The 24,911-nt window shown below is 49.1% G+C and overlaps 1 protein-coding gene across 1 annotated transcript in view; it reads left to right on the top strand.

Moving 5' to 3' along the window:
- Myo19 (myosin XIX) overlaps positions 1-24,911 on the top strand; it is a 29,477-nt gene that overhangs the window by 1,860 nt on the left and 2,706 nt on the right. The window contains exons 3-23 of the mRNA XM_032912690.1: positions 400-543; positions 2,892-3,030; positions 3,361-3,509; positions 5,795-5,908; positions 9,798-9,930; positions 11,040-11,109; positions 11,556-11,658; positions 12,222-12,318; positions 12,432-12,508; positions 14,026-14,116; positions 14,466-14,637; positions 16,429-16,502; positions 17,205-17,326; positions 17,481-17,594; positions 17,848-18,024; positions 18,352-18,504; positions 19,415-19,522; positions 20,373-20,443; positions 22,623-22,726; positions 23,793-23,959; positions 24,065-24,194. Of these exons, the coding sequence (XP_032768581.1) occupies positions 532-543; positions 2,892-3,030; positions 3,361-3,509; positions 5,795-5,908; positions 9,798-9,930; positions 11,040-11,109; positions 11,556-11,658; positions 12,222-12,318; positions 12,432-12,508; positions 14,026-14,116; positions 14,466-14,637; positions 16,429-16,502; positions 17,205-17,326; positions 17,481-17,594; positions 17,848-18,024; positions 18,352-18,504; positions 19,415-19,522; positions 20,373-20,443; positions 22,623-22,726; positions 23,793-23,959; positions 24,065-24,194 (2,377 nt within the window). The 5' untranslated portion in view covers positions 400-531. The remainder of the gene's footprint in view (positions 1-399; positions 544-2,891; positions 3,031-3,360; positions 3,510-5,794; positions 5,909-9,797; positions 9,931-11,039; positions 11,110-11,555; positions 11,659-12,221; positions 12,319-12,431; positions 12,509-14,025; positions 14,117-14,465; positions 14,638-16,428; positions 16,503-17,204; positions 17,327-17,480; positions 17,595-17,847; positions 18,025-18,351; positions 18,505-19,414; positions 19,523-20,372; positions 20,444-22,622; positions 22,727-23,792; positions 23,960-24,064; positions 24,195-24,911) is intronic.

Below are 24,911 nucleotides of genomic sequence, written 5' to 3'. Positions count from 1 at the left end.
GTTGACTCCATCAGCTGCTGGCCACATTTGTGTAGGGCATGTCTGTCCAATGGTGATGATAGGGCCAAAGCTGTCTCTCCCTCGTGTTTCCATTCTCCGTGGCATACTGACCCAGAAGATTTTGCAACCTCAGCCCTTCACTTACTTCCCTTAAAACTGCCCCTGGCCTTTCACTGTAAGAGAAACATCAGAAAGTATCCCCAGAAGTCAGTCTCTGGAGGCTCTCAGCAAAGGTGCCTTACTTCTTAATTGGCAAAGGGATGCCCAGACGCTCCCTCTCTGCCCGGGCCTGCCTGGTTCTCATTTGGGATCCTCCTGCTTGGTGGGAGGAGCAGCACTGAGTCATCCCAGAGAGGCCCTCACCTGTGTGTGGCCCTTGTCTTCTGTCTCATGCTACAGGTTTCAAGATGACTTGTCGGCGATTCCCACACACCTGAGTCTTCTGCTGGAGTGATGGCCTCATGACCAGGTTGACAGACAGTACTGCCAGTGTCTGTGACACAGAACTCTGGCTGACCACACTGAAGCACGATGCACCAGCAGGTAATCCCTCAAGCTGATGTAACTGAGCACCACCAGGCACTTTCCTGTTTGCTTGTCTGAATAAAGGCTGCAGTGCTTCTAGTGAAGGACAGGAAAGACCCTTCTTTTCTCTTCAGATAGCTATCCCAGGACTCTTCCTGATACCTAACTTGAATGACTCCCTTTTTGTGGTTCTGTGACTCTTTTCCTTGGAATGAATAAGGGGAGATAGGTAAAGAAATCCAAATCGTGTTGATAACCTAAAATGGGGGCATATCCTGACAGAAGTCCCTGATAGACTGTCACTTTAGTCCCAGCACTTGGGAGACAGAGGCAGGCAAATCTCTGAGTTTGAAGTAGGCCTGGTCCACAAAATGAGTTCCAGGACAGCCAGAGCTCAGAAACCCTGTCTGAGAGAGAGAAACAGAGAGAGAAAGAGAAGGAGGAGGAAGAAGAGGAGAAGGAGAAGAAGAAAGAATTAGCCAAGCAAGCTGGGCATGGTAGGTAGCACACACCTTTAGTGCCAGCACTTGAGAAGTACAGGCAAGGAGATTTCTGTGAGTTCAATGTCTAGAGAGAGAGACAGAGTCTGTCTTTTTAAAAAAAGAAGAGTTGGGGATTTAGCTCAGTGGTAGAGCACTTGCCTAGCAAACGCAAGGCCCTGGGTTCAGTCCCCAGCTCCGAAAAAAAGAAAAGGAAAAAAAGAAGAAGAAGAAAAGAAAAAAAGAATTATCCCCGTGGAGAAGGAACATGAACAGTACAGACAGGAGGTGAGCCTGTGCAAAAATGTAGGAGAAGGTAGGTAGCTTGGGTGGAGTCCGGCATTCTGCCTCTGAAAAGGCCTGGTATTCCTGGCCTGCAAGGCGGGAACCACCGTTCACCATGGAGCTCTATCTCATACACGTGGCATCCTTTCTTTATAAGTAGCTCAGATCCAGAGAGCTACTTATGTATTTGATGAAATTTTATTTTACTAAATTTTGCTCAATACTAAGGGCTCAGGGACTTTGTGCTCTAGTGAGCCCCAGCAGAATAACCAAGGTAGGACTGACTGGTCAGGCTCAAGAAAGCCATGGCAGATGCTACTGGACTATTGAGCCATTTGCCAGGAAATAGACTGCTCTACGTTGTTGCATTCTCTTTTCTCCTTATTCCGAAAGTAATCTTTACCACAGCTATACTAGTGACTGGCCTGTGCATGGCCCTTGTTAATAGGAGGCACTGAGTTTGAGTATGTTGTTTCCGTGAGGAATGCAGGATGTGCTACACAGTGCTCTTATGAACCTTCTGGAGAGAAGGCTCAGACAGAATGACTGCCTCAAGGTCACATTCTTTATCAGGAATGTGGAAAAACAAAGGAAAGCAATCGAAAAGGACATTGAGGTCACCTGTCACAGTATCCAAACACAACATTGTAAAGAACATTTAGACTTTTGTTTTTGAGCAGGGTTTCTCTGTGTAGCCCTGGCTATCCTGTCGATCGGTAGACCAGGCTGGCCTGAGCTCAGAGATCCACCTGCCTCTGCCTCCCAAGCACTGGGACCGAAGGCCTGCGCCACCACCCAGCACAATCCAGCTTTCTAATCCAAGCTCTTCATCACCATACTCAACTCCCAGTTGAATCAGAACTGTTCCTAAATTGTAGCTGGGTTTTGTTTTGTTTTTAAGTAGGCTCTTTCTCCTTTCCTCTCTCTTCCTTCCTCTCCCCTTCCCTTCGCTCTCCTTCCGTCTGTTCTTGCCCTTCCAAAGATCCAGCTGTGCTGGCTGCAGCAGTTACCCTAGATAACAAGAGGCTGCTTTGTACGCTGTGATGTGTCCGAGCCGCACAGTCTTTAAAACAAACTCATCGCGGTGTTGCTCAAACGGAACAAGCTACCTGGGCTGCTCCTGAGGGGCTAAGCATTGAGAGTGCATCCGTCTTGTTGGAAACACATCATACCAAGACTTTGGCCCTCCTAAGCTGATTCCAGCTGAGTCTCCTTCCACTCCATCCTCCCTGGAGGATGGACAGCAGCTCTGTAAGGCTGGTAGCCTGTAAAGACTGCCTTAGCTGGAGCTCACAGCAGAGGAGACAGGACGGCATTGATTACTAATACATACTATCGAGCCCTTGACCAAGTGCTCTGTGTGTCTCTCTTCCCCCGTAACCTGGTAGTTGAGTTTATCTTCCTTTATTTATGGCGGAGGTGGGGAACGTAGCTCTTAAAGGTGAATTATCCAGGCTCTCGTGCTAATAAGCAGCAGAGCTGAAACACGAGCCACCTGGATCTTGTAGAAACCTGTTCTTTCTCCCCTGCAGGCTCCACCCATAATACCTGCCAACTGGTCTGAGACCCAGGTCTCACGGCTCTTGTATTGTTCCCCTCCAGGTGAATGGCCACAGTTTAGGCTCCAATGCCCAAGGCAGGGCATCCCTCAAGGGCGACCTAAGGGAGTTCCTGGGTGGGGAGGTCCCACTGCACCAGCTGGATGACCTCACCAAGGTGAATCCCGTGACACTGGAAACAGGTATGGGCCTTCCTCTTCTCCAGACTGTTACTTCAAAAGCATAGGGGTGCAACAAGGGTCTTGAGCATTGTTTCCTCAGTTCAGTCCACAAATTGAGACTCCTGACCTGGCCTCTGCCCCAGGGAGCCTGGCACTGCACCTGGGCTCCCCAGGGCAGGCTTTGCTCTAGGTTTGGGACTCGTCTTAATTAGATCTTATGTCTATTCACTGGGGAGCTACAGGGTTCTAATGGCACTTAGCTAATTATAGAGGGAAGGCTGCTTAACAGATGTGTGTCTGGGGTTCTGTCTGTATTTGAGCCAGACTTTGCTAACACCGTCTTTGCCTCAGTCCTGAGGTGCCTGCAGGCCCGGTACACAGAAGACATATTCTATACCAATGCTGGCTGTACCTTGGTAGCTCTGAACCCCTTTAAGCACATCCCTCAACTCTATGCACCAGAACTGATGCAAGAGTACCATGCTGCACCTCAGCCTCAGGTAAGGCTCCCTGCAGTCCCTCCATCCTTCTCCATCTGTGCAACAGTGATGCAGTCATTCAAAGCCTACTGGTGCCATGTCCTAGCCCAACAAGAACTCTCAGAAATTTGGACACATAACTAAGGTACAATACGAATAGTTAATCAGGACTGAAACCTAACAGAGGAACATCAAACAAAGGATTTATTAGTAGCAGTTTCACTACTGTAATGAAGGGTCTTCAGGTGTGATTGTGTCCTTAGCTATCTTTTCAGAAAAGAATAAAAGCGTACATAAAAGGGATTGTCTTTGGACAGTCAGCACATGTCCTTCTATACTGAGAATAAATTACAATACAAAGACAGGAATAAATTATTTGAGGGCTGGGAGGCAGTGGTGTAGGCTGCGAATGACATGTGTTCAGGAAGAGACAAGAACCAGCTGGCTGGCTGGAGAAAGCCTGGGGTGAGAGGTGATTGGTAAAGGGTTGAAGATCAATACACGGGGCAGAACTCCCGCAACCTGAAGAATTTACTCCATGTGGAGATGGGCCTCTGGACAGAGTCTGCCAGGGGAATGATAAAAGTGAAAGAAACAGAGAACACTTGAGGTCTCTTAACAGCCCAGTTACTAGGCAGCTGCAGCAAGGTCAGCTAGAGAAAGACAGACAGCTCTCGGGAAGCTGTCGGTGGTCATTGCTGGCTGGGCTGGTGAGGCAGTGCAGATGGCACTGCCCTCCAGTTTATGTAAGGAGAAGTATCCAAGAGGAGTATAAAGAAGTCTATCCTGACCTGGTCTGACACACTACCTGCCCACTCCTCAAAGGCAAATGTCAGGTCATGGTCCCTGCCTTTTCCTCACTGCCCAACCGGATGTCAGCACATTGAGGGCAGTATTTATTGAAAGAAGATTGGTTTGGAATTCAAATCCCACAGACGTCCTTACGTGCTGAGGTCTGCGGCAGGTTATTACCAGTGCCTCCGAGCCTCACGTAGCTCATCTTTAAGGTTAGCCCGCTAATTCTTCGCTAGTCTGCTGTCTAATTTATGTCAGCGTGGCACAAGCAGCCGGGCTCATCTCAGAGGTGGGAACCTCAGCAGAGAAAATGCCTCTGTAAGACTGTGCCGTGGGCAGACCTATGTGGCATTTTCTTAATTAGTGATTGATGTGGGAGAGCCCCGCCTATTGTGGTCCTGGATGGTCCTGGGCTCGTAAAAAGCAGTATGAGCAAGCACTCCTTTATGGCCTCTGCAAGAGCCCTGAGGTTTTTCTCCCCTCCTTGAGTTCCTGCTCTGACTGCCTTCAAAGATGAACTCTGATATAGAAGTGTGAGCAAAATAAACCCTTTCACCCCAAGTTGCTTTGGTCACGCTGTTCCCCCACAGCAATAGAAATCCTAACTGATACAGGCGGTGAGTGAAAAGGATGTTTTTCCAAATGATAAAATAAATAAGCAGCAGAATCAGACTGGTAAAGAAAACGTAGGGAAGCTCTGGTGGCCAGGTGCTCACCCAGCCACACAGGGATCTGAGTTCCATCCCCAGGGCTGTATGAACCAGGTAGAGTGGCACTCGGGAGGTAGAAGCAGCAAAATCAAAAGCTCATTATCCTCCGCAGCTACAGAGCAGGTTCTAGACCATCTGGACCAGCCTGCCTGTCCTCAGCGGGAAGGGGGCGGCTACAGAGAGAGTTCAGTGGTTAAGAGCACTGACTGCTCTTCCAGAGGTCCTGAGTCCAAATCCCAGCAACCACATGGTGGCTCACAACCATCTGTAATGAGATCTGATGGCCTCTTCTAATGCGTCTGAAGACAGCTACAGTGTACGCATATAAATAAAATAAATAAATCTTAAAAAAAAAAAAAAAAGAGCACTTTCTGGTCTCCCAGAGTACTAGGATCCAATTCCTAACACCAACCTGTTGGCTTACAGCTATCTTTTTAACTCCAGTCCCAAGGAGTCTGACATCAGATTCTGGCCTCCAAGGGCACTGTATGTATGTGGTACAGATATACATGCAACAAAACACCCATAATACACGTAAGATAACTATTTTTTAGTTTAAGAAATAAAATCAGAGGAGAGCATAAGGTCACAGAGAGCCAGAAGCTAGCTGCATCCATGCTGAGAGCCTCGGTGGATGAATCAGCCGTAGGTGTTCTGCAGTTAGGCCTAACTTCTGGCGCCCAGGCAAGTGTTTTTTGGAGGAACCATGCTAGCACCACTCCTGGTAGCCTACCAGTCTAGGCTGTCACTGGATCACCCACTCTTGAAAACCAGTACTCATGTGACTATCTGATATTCCAGAAATTAAAACCCCACATCTTCACAGTGGGTGAGCAGACCTACAGGAATGTCAAGAGCTTGATTGAGCCGATCAACCAATCCATTGTGGTCAGTGGAGAGAGCGGAGCTGGAAAGGTAAGAGTGTCAGTTTTTTTATCCGGTCCCTCATACCTAGTGAGGTGAACAGAAAGGCAAGGGCCACCGCCTGTGGCATCACTGGCCTCCTAGTCACTCACTGGTAGGCTGCCAGGGAGTCTGTGTGCGGTGGTCAAGCACCACACCAGAAGTCAGGAGGCGGGGCTCCAGGGCAGCCTCCACTGCTAGCTCTGCTGCCATGCTGGTAAGATGCTTTCCCCTTGCGACCTTCTCACCGGCGGTGCCTCTAGAATGTCTAGAAATAGCAGTCAGGGAGGCCAGCATCGCGTACAACAGATAGAGTACCTCAGAAAGGATTGTAACGTCGAAGGCCTCAGTCATTCCAGTTATGAAATGGAACGGAATAGAGGGCCAGCACCAGCATGGGATTTCCGTGTGAGCATGGACAGCATGGGATTTCCGTGTGAGCATGGAGGAGCCCCTGTCGTTTGACATGATGGCACACACCTGTAATGCCGGGACTTAGGAAGTGATGTAGGAAGATCACTCACCAGCCTGGAGTAGGTAGTGAGACACTTTATTTTGTTACACTTAGAGCATCAGGTTCAGTTCCCAGAAACTGTGTGGTGGTTAATAAGCGTCTGGAACTAGTTCCAGACGATCTGATGCTCCCTCCTGACCTCTGTGGACAGACTTCAAAACCCTGCTAGGGCTGTCAGTGTGTGAGAGGCTCCCGCTATGGCCAGAGGGCCTTACAGACAGAGGAACCCCAGGAGGCGAGACGGGTGTTCCATAAACAAGGATTTCTACAGCCGACAACTCAGGCCTCACCCAGCTGCCTCTCCCTTCCCACAGCCTTTCTGAGGGATTCTTTGGACTGTAAGTCCCTTTTGCCTACACTGATGTCAGAGTACTATAGGACTGGGGAGAACCTGGCCTAAGACCAACACAAGCAGAACTCATTAACCCTTCACTGAGTAGCCATCATGACCAAGGGCTGGGCCTGCTTTCTGTTTTATTTTTTTAACATTTAACTAGTTGCGGGTGGGGTGGCACTTGAACACAGCACATGTGTAGAGGCCAGAGGACAACTCTGGGAGTCAGCTCTCTCTCCACCGTGTGCGTCCAAGGCCTGGAACTCAGGTCATCAGGATGGGCATTGAGAACCTTGACCTGTTGAGCAATCTTTTTTTTTTTTTTTTTTTTTTTTTTTTTGTATTTTTTGCTGGACAAGAGATTAAACCCAGGACCCTGAATGTGCTACACAGGCATGCTACCAAAGAACTATGATATAAACCCTAGACTGTACTTTATTTTTTAATTCTGAGACGAGGTCTCAGTAAGTTGACCAGAATGACCTTGAACTCACTTGCATAGTCTGTCTTGCCTCTATGGGCACCAGACACACCTGCAACCAAAACACCTGTAAACACAATAAAATAAAATTAAAACCTAAAATAAAAGACCCACTTCCAGGTATAGTCAGGATGGGGAATAGGGTCCCCCTATTATTCGCATATTAATTGGAGGTAACATTTCCATCCACGGTATACCTTAAACAAAAAAGAAAAAACCAGTTGCCTGGGTTCAGCCACAAGCACAGAAACAATGCAGAACTCAGCTTGCTTGCACAGTGGGCTGGCCCAGAGCTGAGTGGTAGACTAACTGTCTGGCGTTCGCAGGGCCTTGAGTTCATTTCTTGGCACTACCAAAGTTATATACTAATCAAACCCAAAGTCAGTGGAAGAAAGACAGTGAGAAATAATAAGCTAGAAAACAAATGATATAAAAAAACAAATGAATTCCAAGGATTTTGTTTTGCAGTGTAAGTTTTGAGTTGCAGCCCATGTGCACACAAGGTGAAAGCTCTACCACTGAGCCACGTTCCCAGCAAACACAGTCTTTAAAAATGATGGATAAAATCTGCACCTGCATGATGCACACACATAGACATAGACACATAAAATTAGATAAACTAATCTTTCTTTAAAAAATAAAAAAAGTTGGACTGGAGAGATGGCTCAGCGGTTAAGAGCACTGGCTGCTCCTCCAGAGGTCCTGAGTTCCATTCCCAGCAACTACATGGTGGCTCACAACCATCTGTGATGTGATCTTGGCGCCCTCTTCTGGCACACAGGCATATATGCAGCTAGAATACTATATATATAAATAAATCTTTTTTTAAAAAAAAGTTAAATTGATATTATTCTTGCAAAGAAAGTGCCAACCCCAGATACTTCCACTTGTGAATTCTGCCAAGCATTAAAAGAAGAAATGCTGGTTGGGGATTTAGCTCAGTGGTAGATCTTGCCTAGGAAGCGCAAGGCCCTGGGTTCGGTCCCCAGCTCGGAAAAAAAAAAAAAAAAAAAAAAGAAGAAATGCTAAAAACCCTCAAAGTCTGAAAGAAAATAGAAAACAGCGAACACCTCCAACCTAAAGAATTTGTTAAGAAAAGAGGTAGGGTGGTATGCTAGGAGTTCAAGGCCAGGCTGAACCATAAGAACCTGTCTAAAAAAAAAAAAAAAAAAAAAAAAAATCAGGGGAAAAGTTGTAGAGTAATTTATCAAGGTGCTAGGACACAAAGTGAACATGGAAAGATCCAACTCTATTCTTTTATTCTTTTATTTTTTTTTAATTATTTATTTAATGTATATGAGTACACTGTCACTCTCTTCAGACACACTAGAAGAGGGCATTACAGATCCCATTATAGATGGTTGTGAGCCACCATGTGGTTGCTGGGAATTGAACTCAGGACCTCTGGAAGAGCAGTCAGTGCTCTTAACCACTGAGCCATCTCTCCAGCCCCAATCTATTCTTTTAATATTGTGGTGCACATTTATAATCTCTAAGGAGACAAAAGGACAGAGTTTTAGATATTTAAGTAACTATATCTCATTTTGGCTGATTAAAACCAAGGAGTATACATTTTATTAGATTGACTTTAAAATAGAGCAATGTCATTTAGTTGTTTTTTTGTTGATTTGTTTGTTTGTTTATTTTTGTTTTGTTTTTTATTGAAGTAGAGTCTCTCTGTGCATCCCTGGCTGACCTGGAATTCACTCTGTAGACCAGGCTGGCCCTCACAGAAGTCCACCTGTCTTTGCTTCTGGGGATTTGGGATTAAATTCACTTGCCACATGCTCAGCCAATAGTAGGTTTTATGAAAATTAAGTTGAAAAGATCTAGGTTTGGCTTTTTTCTACCATTTTTCTATTTTGTTCCATCAGTTAAAAAATAGATGTAGCAAGGCAGGCACAGGGTAGGGCACACCTTTAATCCCAGCACTCAGGAGACAGAGGCACTCCGTCTCCTGAGTCCCAGCCTAGCCTGGTCTACAGAGTGAGTTCCTGGGCATCCAGGGCTACACAGAGAAACCTGGTATTGGAAGCAGGGGAATGGATGTAGCTCGGCATAGAGGAGTGAGCACTGGGGAGTCAAAAGTGGGAAGATTTCTGTGACCTCAAGGCCAGCCTGATCTACAAAGAAAGTTCCAGGCTGGCAAGGACTACATAGTGAGAGCCTGTCCTAAAGGTAAATAAATAAGATTAAAATTAGATTCATAAACTAGATATTATTTCTCCAGGGTCTGTGAGCAGATGCATAGAAGGCCTCCTATAAAAGAATCACTAATAGCAGTGAGGCCTCAGAGGTAGCCTACCAGGTCTGGGCTTGGGGTGTGGGGTGTCCCTCAAGCACTCCAGCCTCTTAACTTAGAGCATCTTCTGAGCTGAGAGAAGCAGAGGTGTGCACCCCCACTTCACAGGTAGGAAGTGCATTGCCCAAGGCACAGCTGAATTCAGCAGCCATGCATGTGTGCAGGCAGCAACATTTGATGGATAGAACACTCTGGTGGGCATCTCTCTCTTGGGCCTTGTAGCAGGGAATAAGAATGAAGATTCTACCCACATGGCTGTTTTTGCTACAGACATGGACATCCCGATGCCTGATGAAGTTCTATGCTGTTGTGGCTGCCTCACCTACTTCCTGTGAGAACCACAAGATGGCAGAGCGGATTGAACAGCGGATCCTGAACTCCAACCCTGTCATGGAAGCTTTTGGTGAGCTCAGTGTCCTCTGCTGTACTCCAGTCCCATTTCCTCTGGGATCCACCGCCTTCCAGGAGAGAGAGAACTTTAAGACCTCTCTCTGGGTTGGAGAATGACTCTTTCACTGTCTAGGTTCCAACTTCTTCCTGGATTTCCTCAGCTTCTGTCTATTAAAGGTGCTACTATACACCCGGGATACAGCTTGGTGCTAGAGCCTAGCATCTGCGAGACCCCTTTCTGGATCGAGCTGGTGCCATCTGGCACATCTAGAACAGATAGAAAGTGCCTCGACTCATCTAGTCTAAATCTTACCTTTCTGTTGAATTTCCTAATGTTCTAAAAGAAGGACATTTGTCAGAGGTGGCATGGCTTGTGTGGGGGTGTTGTTTGGGAGGTTTTTTGGTTTTTTGGTTTTGTTGTTGTTTTTTAGGGGAAGGGGGTTGTTTTGGTTTGTTTGGGGTTTTTTGTATTTTCCCCACTATCTAGCTCTGGCTGGCTATCCTAGAACTCATTATGAAGACCAGGCTGTCCTCACACTCACAGATGTCTGCCAGCCTCTGGCTCTGATTAAAGGAGTGTGCAGTGACACCCTGGCTTATGGTGGTGTACCTTTCAGTGTCCATGTTGGGCCTGGAGTCCACGTGCTGTGTCTGTGTCTAAACCCTATAGTAGCACCTTGCTTTCACCTCTTCCTTGCCTGGGGCTAGAGAGAGAACTCAGTGGTTAAAAGCATTGATTGCTCTTGGAGAGGACCTGAGTTCAGTTCCCAGCATCCACATGATGGCTCACATAACTCTAGTTCCAAGGGCTTGACCACCTCTTCTGACCTCTTGCAGGTACCAGGCACATATGTGGTACACATACATGAATGCAGACAAAACATTCATACACATAAAAGAAAAAAGCAGCCCTGACCACTTAGGCTTGTTCATTATTGTCCCTGGTTCAGAACCCATTTGCCAAAGCCCATGTGCCCATTCCTTAATCCTGACCCCCATGGCATAGGAATCAGCAAAGGGGCCTTTAGGTGACAGGCCAATAAGAGACAGGGACACGGCCACAGCAGCTTGTGAAAATCCTGCAAGCCTGGGGAGTGGTCTAACCACCGGTGTGATCTCTAGGGAACGCGTGCACACTGAGGAATAACAACAGCAGTCGCTTTGGGAAGTTCATCCAGCTCCAGCTGAACAGGTAATAGCTACTGCCACTCAGCAAATGGGACAGCAGAGATGGGGACTGGAAGCAACTGGGTAGCCACCCACCCGGGTCACCCCCGTGGGCAACAATCCTCAGAGCTTACCTGCTGTATCTATGGGTTTCTCGAACTCAGTGGACTCTGGAGGTGTCTGTTTTTAACCTAGGAAATCAACTGTGACCTTGAGCTACAGTGTTCTTATGGGCTGTGCACTCATGATGGCTTCTTGTGCTCAGAAACTTCTTGTTAAATGCCTCTTTGGAATAAAACCTTGAGCCAGCGGCTAGGGCGTTGGCTCACAGGTGATTGTCATGCCTACCTGAGCTACACACAAGAGAATGTCCCACTCAAAGACATTCGGAATCGTGTTGTCTGCGACAGAGTCCTAATAAATGGCCGTGGGATGGAGGGATAGTAATAACGGGCCCTGCTTCTCCACCAGAGCCCAACAGATGACGGGAGCTGCAGTCCAGACCTACCTCCTAGAGAAAACCCGTGTGGCCTGTCAGGCCGCCAGTGAGAGGAACTTCCACATCTTCTACCAGGTCTGTGTCACAGGCAAGGCTGTCCCTCTAGCCCGAGCACTCTCCATACCTGCCCCTTGGTTTGCTCTCAGCAGAGCTGCTCACCAAGCAGTTTGGGCCCCAGGGCATGTTTCGCTTCCTCTATCAGACAGGTCCTTGAGCAGGGCTCTGTCTTCTAAGCAGAAGTTACACTACCCACACTAACCTGAGGACACCTTAGGATAGGCACTTTCCCACCACAGCATGAGGGCTGCTCTGGAATTATTCCTTCCCTGAACTGGGCTTCTTCAGGGCATTGCTAGGGCCCCTGGCACCCAGAAGCAGCTTCTTTTGGGGAGGATATACACTTCCCTAATTGAGATAAGGGCTCCCCTGCGAGAGTCATGTATTCTGCATCAGACTGCCAGCCTTCCAGGAAGATGGTTTTTCACTGAGGCTAGAGACATCCCAGACAGAGATGTCCTTTTACCCTGTGCTCTGTGCTCAGACTTTCAGTGTTGCTGCCAGTTCTCGCTCCTCATTCTAACCCCAGGCTTGCAGAGCTCCCCAGCCCTGCTCAGCCCCCTGTACACCCCTTCTCGCAGATTTGCAAAGGAGCCACCAAGGAAGAAAGGCTCCAGTGGTGCCTCCCTGAGGGAACTGCCTTCTCCTGGCTACCCAATCCAGAAAGCAGTCTGGAAGGTAGGAGAAGCTTCCCTAGACTGCCCCAAAGCCCTACCCATTCTACCCAGGGCCTGTCTCCTTTCCCCCACTGACCCTGCTGACCACTGGGCTGTGACATGGATTCTTTTCAGAGGATTGTTTCGAGGTGACCAGAGAGGCCATGCTCCATCTGGGCATCGACACCCCCACCCAGAACAACATCTTTAAGGTCAGAAGAAAAGCCATGCTACTTACACTTAGAGGTGACCATAGCCCTTTCCATGGATTGTCCCTGGACTTGGGACTCTATTGCCATGAGCACCTAGGACTTCAGGCCCTATTGTACCATATCCAAGGAGCTGGCTGCCACTCTGGACTGGGTCATAAGATGGTGACACATCATGTAGTCCTTTAGTAATTAACATGGTACAGTGACCCACAAGCTCAAAACACAAGCACCTCAGGGCGGGTTTTATTACCATGACAAGAATGAAGAATCTTTTTCTGCTGTCTAACACTTTAAAGCTTAGAAATTATTCACACCTCTTAGCTCACTTGGTTTTATCAACAGTCTCTTGAAAATAAAGATTATTTCCATTTTATACTTGAGAAAAGCAGAGGTAGAGAAACCTAAGGCATCACTAAGTGACAAAGTTGGTTTCAGGAGTTGTCATTCCAAATGCCCACCTCTTCTTCCCTGACCCTGTCCTCTGCCTCTCCTCCCTCTGGGAACCTAGAGAGCTGGCCTCATCTGCCTTTGCTGAAGGCCAACTGCTTTCCTCACTTTCTCATCCCCTAAAGCAACCAGTTGTAATGTATAGGGTAGGCTGGGGACGGACAGGGAAGCCATTGCAGGAAGAGGATATTGATGGCCTCCACATGGTGTTTAAGAAGCTAAAGTGCCACTCCCAGTATGGACGCTGAGATAAAGGGCAGTCCATGGAGACAGGCCATCGGAAGTGACATACTTACATGGCAGGGAAGACACCCTGATCAGAAAGGTGGTCTCCCACTGCCAGACTCATCCATTCCATTGAAGATGTGCCCCAGCCATATTGTCCTGGTAGTTTGGGACCAAAAGACCAGTAGCATGTAGAGGTGATCTGTCTTGGGACCAGACAGCAATGGCAGGAGAGGCTCTGTTCTCTCAGTATGAGGTCCAGGGGTTCCAAGGTTACTGGTTCTTCCAAGGGTTCTCCTTGCCATCTTCTTGAAGTTGCCTGTATAGGTCACTGAAGGCACAGGCAGAAGGGTGGCACCTACAGCCGACACCAGGATCTCAGCTCCTCCTCGAGGCTGGACTATCACATCCCAGCAATGCTGAGGAAGGGCCCAGGAAACCATAGCTAAGCCCCATCAGGCAGAAATGCCCCGGCCAGTAACTAACAGGAGCAGTACTCCTGTGCGGACTGTTCTGAAGAGCAAGCAGTGGGACAGAGGATGGATGGAGGCAGGCCCTGCTGGTTGCTCTGGAAGTTCTCTGAAGTCCTGCTGCCTAGACGTCTGCTAATCTCACCTCTCTCCTAGGCTGACATTAACCTCCTAACTCTGTTATGGGCACCCTCATGGTATGTCCTCACAGAATGCTGATGAGATTGTGTGGGATCTCGACCATACAAAATCATGTCTGACAGAGATAGAAGGGGCAGTCATCAGGAGCTCCCTTCTGTTGTGATATCAGCATAAGGACTCACCTTCTTGATCAGGTCAAGCCCCCGCTTCCTGACTGTCCCTTCGGCCCTTCAGGTCCTAGCTGGACTACTGCACCTTGGCAATGTCCACTTCGTTGACTCAGAGGATGAAGCCCAGCCCTGCCAACTGATGGATGGTACCAAGGGTGAGAGAAGAGGATGGGGAATGCACCTAGTAGGAATGACTAGTGTTAGTGGACTGCGGTGGGAAATTAAAGGGTGATTAAACCCTTGATTAAACTGTCTGCTGTAGGGCCCACCATGGATAATTTTATCCTGGGCCTCTGATGAAGCCAACAGTGTTGTCTCTAACAATCAGAGTCAGGTGGCTTGGAAAGTGATTTGTCCAACTGTAACACTGTGACTTCAAGTCCTGCCTCTGCCACATAAGGAGGCCTTGGGCAAGCCTCTTCATCCATCAGAACCTGTGTTTCCTCCGTCCGTCCACTCAGTTCCAGTGAGGGTGTTTGCCTAAGGAGGACTCTCCTCTCCCAGGCTCTGTCAGGACCTCAGCCTTGCTGCTGCAGCTCCCAGACAACATGCTGCTGGAGAGCATGCAGATTCGAACCATCAAGGCAGGCAAGCAGCAGCAGGTGTTCCAGAAGCCCTGCTCCCGAGCTGAGTGTGACACACGCAGAGACTGTCTGGCCAAACTGATCTATGCACGGTGAGTGATTTACTCTGGGCCTTCACTTCCCCATACTTCTTAGCCTGTCTGGGATTGAACCACACATTGTCAGGCAGTAGATATAGGTCCAAGATGGAGGAGGCTGGAGAACACAGAGCAGTTGCTGAGTTCCCAGGAGATGCAGGGCACGGCTTCCACGTTTGCCCTAACACTGCCTTGGCCTCTGCCTGGACTGAATGGAGAAGCTGCTCCAAAGGCGGTCTCCACCTTTACAGGTCCAAGCTCAGACTGCTGAGTAGTAGATGGGCTCCTCTGTCACCATACCCTGGTGCCTTCATCCGGGCAGTTAGAGAGATGGTAGTGGGGCCAGAAGCTCAGTTCCCAGCCAGTGCCCCATATAAGAAGCTGGAGCCCAGTGCAGCAGGGAAGGTGGTCCTCACCTTGGGGACATGACATAGGCACCTCCATCCTCTGACCACGTAGTCAAATACTGTGTCATCTTGAGTTCTGAGAACCCTCAGAGTACCCTGTAAAGGCTCTCAGGAGCTCAGGCTCCCCCGAGATTATGTCAGCCAGTGTTTATATAGGTGTATGTGAGATCTTGGACAACCCTGTTCAGAGCCAAGAATCTGAGGTCTTCCTAAGCCCATGCCAACTAGAGACAGGTGCTTCTGCCTCAAAGCAAGTTTTAGGTCAGAAGTTGTGGGGGTTTTGTATTTTGGGTTATTTTAAGACGGGGTCTCACTGTGTAACTCTGGCTGGCCTGGACCTCACTGTCAGTGCTGTAATTAAAGGTGAGTGCAACTACACCCAGCAGCCAAAAGATTTTTAAGTAACTCTAAAGTTACACAATGGAAATTTAGAACAAGCTTCTAGCTAAAGAGCATTTTACATGGGCTGGAGAGATGGCTCAGCGGTTAAGAGCACTGACTGCTCTTCCAGTGGTCTTGAGTTCAAATCCCAGCAACCACATGGTGGCTCACAACCATCTGTATTGGAATCTGATGCCCTCTCCTGCTGTGTCTGAAAACAACAATGTATACTCACATACATAAAATAAAGAAATAAATCTTTTTTTTTTTTTAGAGATCATCTTACACATGGAAGCAGTCATCCACTCATTTTAGTATCTTACATGAGGGTTTGAACCCATTACCAAAAGAAAAAAATCTACTGAATTAAACCAGGTGGAGAGTAGTTACTTAAGAGATTACTTACGTATGCCTTAAGAGAAACTAAGGCATAGCAGCCACTCTAAACCCAGCACATTTTAGGCTGAAGTAGGGCTTGCTAGTTCTATACTAGAGTCTATATGTAGGCCCTGTTTCCAAAATGGGGAAAATGGGGAAGGCAATGTGTAGGAAAGGGTCTGTTGAACAGTCCCGTGCTTGGTGCCACCTTGTAGAGCGGTCTCATTTTCTTGGGGCCAGCGACAATTTCAGAGTAAGGTGTGCCATTATTCTTGTGATTTGGCCCCCTTGTGCAGGCTTGAGAAGGATGTGGCAGCTCCGTAAGCATGTTCTGGGGCCATTCAGTGTACTCAGCTTCTTACAAACACAACTGCGACTTGCCTACATCTAATAGGCAGGGCCTTAGGTGGCAGTGGGTCACATGACTGATGCAGACCTACACCCTGCCTGGCAGGTTAGATCTGTGTATACCTGGAAATGTAAATGCCCAGAGCCTGCCTCTGCAGTAGGTCAAAATTGCACAAGCCAGAAACAAGAGGACTTAGCCTTTGCTCTGGCATGTTCAGAACTCAGGGCCTTTTAGCATGTGGTGCCCCCTGGAAGGGCAATTTCACCACCTCCTATGCTTTCCCACCAACAGGCTATTCGACTGGCTGGTATCTGTGATCAACAGCAGCATCTGTGCAAACTCCAGCTCATGGACCGCCTTCATAGGTAACAGGGCTCACCCTGCCGGAAACACTCCAGAAAATAAGCAGATGGACCCTGGGTGGAGGAAGGGTCCTGGGTCACTTGGGTACCTGTGAGCAGCCCCTTCCCTCTCTCTACTACTGTCCCCATCCATCCTTCCATCTGTCCATCCAGGAGCTTGGTGATATTTCTGTTTGATTGCCCACATGTGACATGTCCGTGGCTCTCAGACCAGTTTATGTCTTATCCCTAATGGTCCTTTTTCTCCTAGATACTTAGCTCCAGTCCCAGGAAGGTAGTCAGACACAGTTGAGGGCAGTATTGTTGTAATTTTGGGTTGGATGAGTCAAATAGGGAGAAATTAAAGCCAACACAGTTTACTTAAAGAGGTGGGCATCAGCTAGGCTGGTGAGATAAGGTCCTCTGAACAAGGTTGATACAGAGAACATCCCCAGTATCACACAAAAAACAGGACCTGTATCCACAAGGGGGAAGCCTGTGGGGATTTAGATTTGAAAGTGGGCTAATGCCTGGCTGCCCTTCATTCAGATTTTTGGCTTTCTACTCGCTCTGATGTGGTATGGGGAAGGGAAGAGGTCCTGGGACCTACATAAGTGGCTTGTGGGAGTAGCTGATTGCCATCACCCAACCTCATCCCAAGACTGAGGCCTCAGCAAGGGGCCAGCCACCATGTGGTAGCCCCATGGCTCTCTCCTCTCTTCCCAGGTCTGCTAGATGTGTATGGGTTTGAGTCATTTCCTGACAACAGTCTGGAACAGTTGTGTATCAATTATGCCAATGAGAAGCTACAGCAGCACTTCGTGGCTCACTACCTCAGGGCCCAGCAGGTGAGGAATAGGTCAAGGCAAGTCATCCTGGAGGCACCTTTGTTCCTTGTTTTATTGATAAATAACAACTGTATGTAAGGAGGTGTTTTAATATACTCTTGTATATATCCTTAATGCTATTCTGGAACTTGCTTTCTCCCATCCCTGCTCCTAGGAGGAATATGAAGTTGAGGGCCTGGAGTGGTCATTTGTCAACTACCAGGACAACCAGACCTGTTTAGATCTCCTCGAAGGGAGCCCCATCAGCATCTGTTCCCTCATAAATGAGGTAAGGAGGTTAAGCCAGTGAGCCAAGCAACAGAGTTAGACTCTTGGCTTTTCTGGTGCCGTGGTGATTATTTTGTGTGCTCTTTTGTCCATCTCTCTCCCCCATCTACAAATTATTGTGCTAATCCCTGTGCTTTCCCTGGAGTTGCTATAATGCTTGTGTTACAACTCTGCTATCATGGGTCCAGACACCAAGGATGCTGAAGTGTGGGAAGACCTCATCATTGTGATGCTTGCCCACTCCCATCCCACAGGAATGCCGCCTTAACCGGCCGAGCAGTGCAGCACAACTACAGACACGCATTGAGAGCGCGCTGGCAGGCAGGCCCTGCCTGGGCCATAACAAGCTCAGCCGGGAGCCCAGCTTTGTGGTTGTGCATTTTGCGGGACCTGTACGGTACCGCACAGCAGGCCTGGTGGAAAAGAACAAGGTGAGCCTGGGCCACAACATATATATAGCTCCTGGGTAAGAAAGCTGAGTCACTGCTGCATGTACAAAGTAGTTCCTATAGGGCATCCTCTTTCTCCTCAGTGTCCTCTCCTCAAAATCCAGGCTCGTCTCTTGAGCCCTGCCTAAGATCTTTGCTAATCCATCCTGACCTGCCGTGAAGTGGTCCATGCTGTACATGTCTTCTTGGCCAGCAGAGCCAGTCTTCTTGGGATTCTAGCCTGCCCTCCCAGGAAGCCCTGTACTTGGGGACGGGTAGCCAGCACTAGGAAGCAGCTCACCTCTCTGCCACCCTTGCCCTTCCCAATAGGACCCTGTTCCCCCTGAACTGACTGGGCTCCTGCAGCAATCCCAAGACCCCCTGCTCATGATGCTGTTTCCTGCTAACCCTGAAGAGAAGACCCAGGAGGAGCTGTCTGGCCAGAGCAGGGCTCCTGCATTGACTGTGGTGTCCAAGTTCAAGGTGGGTCCAGTGGTGCTGACATGACGTGCCCGATACAGTGGTCTACTGAGTGTTCCTCAGACTGGGGCTGTTTACTGGGGAGCAGTGACGTGCGATGCAGAAATGGTCCCTATCTCATCAGGTTTATGCTTCAGTGTAAAAGACAGGGAACAGACAAAACATCACCGGGTGTAAGGATAAGGTCTAATGTGGCGACTCTCAGCCTCTGCTGATGGGGTAGTCATAGGAGAGTAACACTATATGGAGCTGTGACTGCCCTGTTTAAACCCTGTGCTTGGCTGGACCAAACTACCACATCCCTTGGTTTATGTGGTCATGTGATAACGTGTGAAACTTGTTCAAGCTGCTCACCTTCCTGGGGTCTCTTGACCACTGCCCTTCAATAGCGTTTTCACCTACCCTGTCCCTTTTTACATTTCTTCTGTTCAAATGCTAGCCCCCACTATACTACCAAGTTTACTGTCTGATGAGCGTGCTACAGCCAGAGCCTCAGACACTACTGACAGCTCCCACACAGCCTGTGTGTCATTAGGCTGAGCTGTGACCTAAGCGATGTCTGAGTCACATCCAGTTGGCACATGAAGCAGGCTTAATAATGGAACAGCAGGGGTGGTGTGAAGGAAAATGATCCTGGGGAAGAGAGGACAGGGAAAAGCCCCAGACCAGAGGCTAAGTCAGTAAGAGTCACTGGTCCAGAAGCATCCTTGATAAATAAAGTGTGTGAAGTAAGGGGCGGTTACGATGTGCTTTGCACACGTTCTTTAAAAACTTCCAGTCATCACCAGGGTATATGTGAGCCTGATCTCAAGGCTGGGAGGGCCTCCAAAGATACAACACCGTCACTAACCAGCATCTAGCTTAGGACCTTGCTGCCCCAGTCCTGCCTAACCCCAGATTCCTGTGTCTTCAGGCCTCACTGGAACAGCTCCTGCAGGTCCTGCATAAAACAACCCCCCACTACATTCGCTGCATCAAGCCCAACAGCCAGAGTCAGCCGCAGACTTTCCTCCAGGAAGAGGTAACTAACCCTGAGCTACCGCTACCTCGCACCAAGAATAACGAGGAGAGCATCTCCAGATGGGGTGCTCACCTGCAGTCTCTTAGGCTGGGCCTCACATTAAGGGCGGGCTTATTTCCCTGCTCTGACAGGGTAATCACCAGTGGCTGTATGGTCTGTACACTCCACCAAAGTCTGACCAAGGTGGCACACGGGGATGCTAGAGTATCTTGCTCCCTGCTCACCTAGCCCATCCCTGACAAGAGACTTGAAACTGTTCAAGGTAATGGTGTTTTCTGATTTGTTCAATATCTGCACAGTCCATGAAGTATGGCTATCTCTGGACTGTCAGTCTCATTTTCCAGTTTACATAAAATCATTCCTCAGGGTTTCAGGTTCTGAGAGAATAATAGATGATATGTGAGTTCTGGACAGCACTGAAGAATGTCCCACAGTCCCCTGCTAAATGTGCCTGTGTAGCCAAAGATGATTTGGTGAAGTTTGGGTTCAAATCATGTAAGAATCTTCACAACACAACCTTTTTCGCTCGAGCAACTCTGATGCAGGGAGAGAACAGGCAGTTCTGTATTGTGAAGCGGTGTCAGTCCTGCGGATGTAAGAAACAGAACCAAGCCTGCGTCTGTTTTTGTGAGCCTTAGCTATATGAGGAGCCAGGTACCGGACAGGACCTTTGCAGCTCCACCAGGACCTATTTAGCAGAGATTATCAGGCCCTCTCGGTTTCTCATGATTCCCACAGAGACAGATATCTCCATCAGCCAATTCTGCCTGTCGGTAAAGGTCAGGACCAGAGAGAGGCAGAAGAAATGACATTCCTGGCCCGTACTTGCTTTCTCTCCCCATCCGTATAGGTCCTGAACCAGTTAGAGGCCTGTGGCCTTGTGGAGACCATCCACATCAGTGCTGCTGGCTTTCCCATCCGGTAAGTAAGCCACGTTGCTGTAGGACCAAAGCCTGGTGGCACTCAGAACTTGGGACAGACTGGGAGGTGGGAATTAGGAGAATGGCAGGTGTGTGGATGTGTGAATAGCAGGTGTGTGGATGGCAGGTGTGCAGATGGCAGGTGTGTGGATGGCAGGTGTGTGAATAGCAGGTGTGTGGATGGCAGGTGTGTGAATAGCAGGTGTGTGGATGGCAGGTATGTGAATAGCAGGTGTGTGGATGGCAGGTGTGTGGCAGTCTACCTGGAAGGCAAGGGATAGCACCTGTACATTTACTCTGTCACTCTATAATCTCTGCCCTGGTAGGACTACACTCCCATGGAAACAAGAACATTAAGTATGAACCAGACACGGTAGTGCACACCTATGATCTCAGCACTCCAAACAACAAGACAGGAAGATCAACATTAAGGCGAGCCTGGGCTATGTAGTGAGTTTGAGGCCAGACTGAGGTAGAGTGGGAGACCCTAGTGAATCACCTAAGAATTATTCAAAAATCAACAAAAGGGCTGGGTGGGCGCTAGAGAGACCGATGACTCTGAGGTTCAGAGTACAAACTACTCTTACAGAGGACCCAAGTGTGGTTCCCAGCGTCCACCCAGGGCAGATCACACTGCCTGAGAGTCCAGCTCCAACAACCCCTCGGGCTTCATGGGTGTCAGCACTTACAGGCACAAACCCACACCCACCCACCCACCCACCCACTCCACACAGACGTAACTAAGTAGAATAAAAATACATCTTTTTTAAGGGTCATGGGTTTGATGCACTGGCTACTCTCCACAAAGACTGGAGTTCAATTCCCAGCATGCACATAGCAGCTAACAGTCATCTATTAATTCTAGTTCCAGGGCATCGGAATCCTTCCTCTGGCCTCCACAGTCACCAGGCATGCACATGTTACACAGACATAAACAAATTTTAAAAGGGTCTGGGGAAATGGCTCAGTGGGTAAAGAGCTTGCTGGGGACCTAAGTCTGGATCTCCAGGGTCCATGTTATTTAAGCTAGGTATGGCAATAAGCATTGTAGTCCCCGTTCTGGGAGATGGACACAGAATTTCATGGGTCTACTGGCCAGCCAGTGTAACCAACCAGTCAGCGAGCTCCAGGCTCAATAAGAAACTCTCTCTCAAAAAAATTGAGAGCTAGAGAGAAAGGCTTCCATTGTCAAATTAAAGCCTTCACCTGTGCAGGCATGCACACACTTACACAGATAACACACCTACACACAAGTCTAAGTACAACTAGTGCTGAGAAACAGAATGTGTTGCTGGCATGCAGGGAGAATCCACGGGCTGGTTATCCATGCAGGCCCAGAGAAAAGGAAAGGGCCCGCCTGGGAGACTTAGAACAGAGAAAAGCCATAGTGAGGTACCAGGGGACTGGGCCACCGAGAAGCAGCAGGATGTAAGGGATCAGGAGCCAGGTGGAGCAGGCTCGAGAACCCGTCACAGTTGCTCTGGGTGCACTGGAGGCTGCTGGTGTGAGAAGGGAGTGGCAGTATCCTGTATTCTCAGAGAATCCTTGTCTGCTCACTGGGGGGTGGGTGCAGGGTTAGGATAGACGGAAGTTGGGTGAGGCTGTTGCTGATATCATGGAGCAGGATTAGCTGTGAAAACCGGGAGCAATGGGGCAAGCTGGGATATAGTTGACAGTAAAGAGAACAACAGTTCTTCAGACTCATGTGGGGCCTCAGCTTCCAGGCTGTAGACAGAACTTGCTGTTTTCTGGGGCAGATGGCTGAATCAGGACAGTTTAGTTAGTCTTGGGGAGACCCGAGTTGGAGTGTTTCAAGAACCGTGCAGGAACATGTTGTCTGTCCTCGGTGGGTGTGAGCACCCCACTGCCACCAGGGAAGCCTGCCACACCACATGGAAGTCAGAGGACCACTTAGCAAGACAGTTCCTCTTCCACCGGATGGGTCTCCAGGATGGAACTCGGGTTGTCAGGCTTGGCAACGGGCATTTTTATCTGTCTTGCCAGCCACAAACTCAATTTTACATGGTATCTGCAGGCTTCCCACTGAGTGACCCTGGGCATCTCTAGAACATACCCCCCTCCATTCATCCAGTGTGATCATCAGGGCAGCACTGGCTTTGAGTTCCAGCTAGGGACCTGGCTGACAAAGTCATTCTCTTTGTGCATGCTTTGGCTTCTAGGGTCTCTCACCAGAACTTCATGGAAAGATATAAATTGCTAACAAGACTCCGACCTCGTACATCCTCTGGCCTCAGGGGCCTGTGTCCTGCCAAAGGGTCCTCTGGTGAGTGGGGCCTGTTTTTCGTCATTTGTTCACCCCTAAGTTACTGAGGACTTCCCTGTGCATCCTTGGGGAGGAGGGTTCAGAGACTAATGGTTGCTGGAATAATGTGGGCAATAAACCCCAGCTGACAACGGTGTAGGCAGAGAGCTTCCTCTGGTGCCAGGGAGAGGTGGACATGGGAGAGCATTTTGGAGGAGGTGGTAAGAGGGGATAAGCTGGATTAGCCACGTGACAACCACTGCACATGACATAATCTGGACAGAAGCTCCAGGCATGAGATAGGCCAGAGGATGTGAGCAACTCCACACAGTAGCGGTGAGTAAGGCTGGGGAGAGAAGTTGTCTGACAGTGTAGCTGTCCATTCTAGGAGTGTAGAAATGTTAAGGAAAGGTGGAGGACAGACCCAAGGACAGATCTCAGCCCAACCACAGCTGCTCCCCAACCCACACTCTTCTGGGCCCCATCAGCGAGTTCTCTTCCCCTTAGGAGTTGTGTCACGTTCCCTTCTCTCCCTTTCTTTCTCCTCTCTCCATGGTTTGCTCTCCTGTCTCTCTTCCAAGCCCCTCTGGGCGCTGGTCCATTTTGTGGATGTCTCTCATCTCTCGTCTGCAGCATCTGCTTTGGTGGCCTCTGTCTCCAGAGAGGCTCTAGGCAGCTAACTGTGGTCAGAGCCCTCAGGTAAATCCTCCCACACAGGAGGCAGCCCTGCAAGTCTGGGAGGACTATCACATAGCGGGGTGTGTTCTCCCTTTTCTACACAGGACTGACTGGAAGGGGGAAGGGGTGGGGCTGAGGGAGTGGCCAAGGAGCCTGGGATTCCCTTCTGCAGGCTTCCAGCTCCCCTTGCCAGCTGCCCAAGGAGGCTTCAGAACAACCCCAAACAGCCAGGACTTTGGGGGACACACGGGCTATCTCTACTCACAAAAAAAGGGGATGAGGAAGAAACAACTAGATCTAGAACCGCAAGAAAGAGGCTTAAAGAGCTCTAGGAGTGCACAGTCCGCTTCTTCGGGCTTCGGAGCATACAGGAAAGCAGGGACTAATGAAGCCTTTCTCCTACCCCCAGAGCAGCCTCTGTGTGCCAAGGAGGCCACACTGCAGCCTCTACTACAGGACATTCTCCATGCTCTGCCAGCTTTAATTCAGACAGCAACCACTCCCAGGGACCCAGCTAAGACTGCACAAATCCCACTATACTGTGGCAGGACAAAGATTTTCATGACTGACTCCATGGTAAACTGGCTGGGGGGTGAATTACAGGTACAGCTGCGAGTGTAGGCCCTCCTCAGGAGGAGGAGGAGGAGAGGCCACACACCTCAACAGAGTCCCTTCTCTCAGCTAGAGCTTCTGGAACGTGGGCGTGCCCAGATGCTGGAGCAGTGTGCCCGCTGCATCCAGTGTGGCTGGAGGCGACACCGGCTCCAAAAGCAGGAGAAGCAGAGGCGGGCGGCCGTGCTCATTCAGGCAGGTAGGTGGGCTGGTCCATGGCGGTGTGGCCAACCGTCCTGGCAGGCTTATCTCATAAAGGCCAAGTATAGTGCCACACCTGGGAGCCCAGCACTGGGGCCTGAGACAGAAGATCTCGTTTGGTGCCAGCCTGGACTACGTAGAGGCCTTGTCTCCAAGAAAACAATATGAATTTGTTTTCTTGCAATGCCACAAGTCAAACCCAGGGCTTCAGTCATGCTAGGCAAGAGCTATACCACAGAGCTACAAATCTACACAAATGAAAGGTTGTAAAGGCACAGATAACCCAGATCCCTCTTCGTTGGGCACTGCTGTGGACTGAGCCTGAGATGGGCCCTTGGCAGTGAGAGCTCCCGATGGCCCTTCAGTGTGTAGGTATCTGCAAGATGAACAGTGTTGCATTTTTTAAGATTTACTCCCGTGTCAGGAGGCAGTGTGTGTGTAAGACTGTGTTATCTTATGCATGCAGCTGCCCTTGAAGGCCAGAAGTGGGAGTCAGATCTCTGGGAACTGGAGTCAAGAGAGTGTGAACCACCATGTGGGTGCTGGGAACCAAATCTGGGTGTTCTGCAAGAGCAGTAAGTGCTCTTAACCACAGAGCCATCTTTCCAGCCCCTCAGGAACGACTTTTGTGTTGACAAAGTGTATCACTGGAAGAACAGATTTCATACTTCCCTCTGGTGGTAGCCACACGACTAATAGTTCTAATGGTTTTGAT

Source organism: Rattus rattus, chromosome 9 (assembly GCF_011064425.1).
Source record: "Rattus rattus isolate New Zealand chromosome 9, Rrattus_CSIRO_v1, whole genome shotgun sequence".
NCBI classification, from domain to species: Eukaryota; Metazoa; Chordata; class Mammalia; order Rodentia; family Muridae; genus Rattus; species Rattus rattus.
Note: the sequence above shows the minus strand (reverse complement) of the source record. Positions and strands in the feature narration are given on the sequence as shown.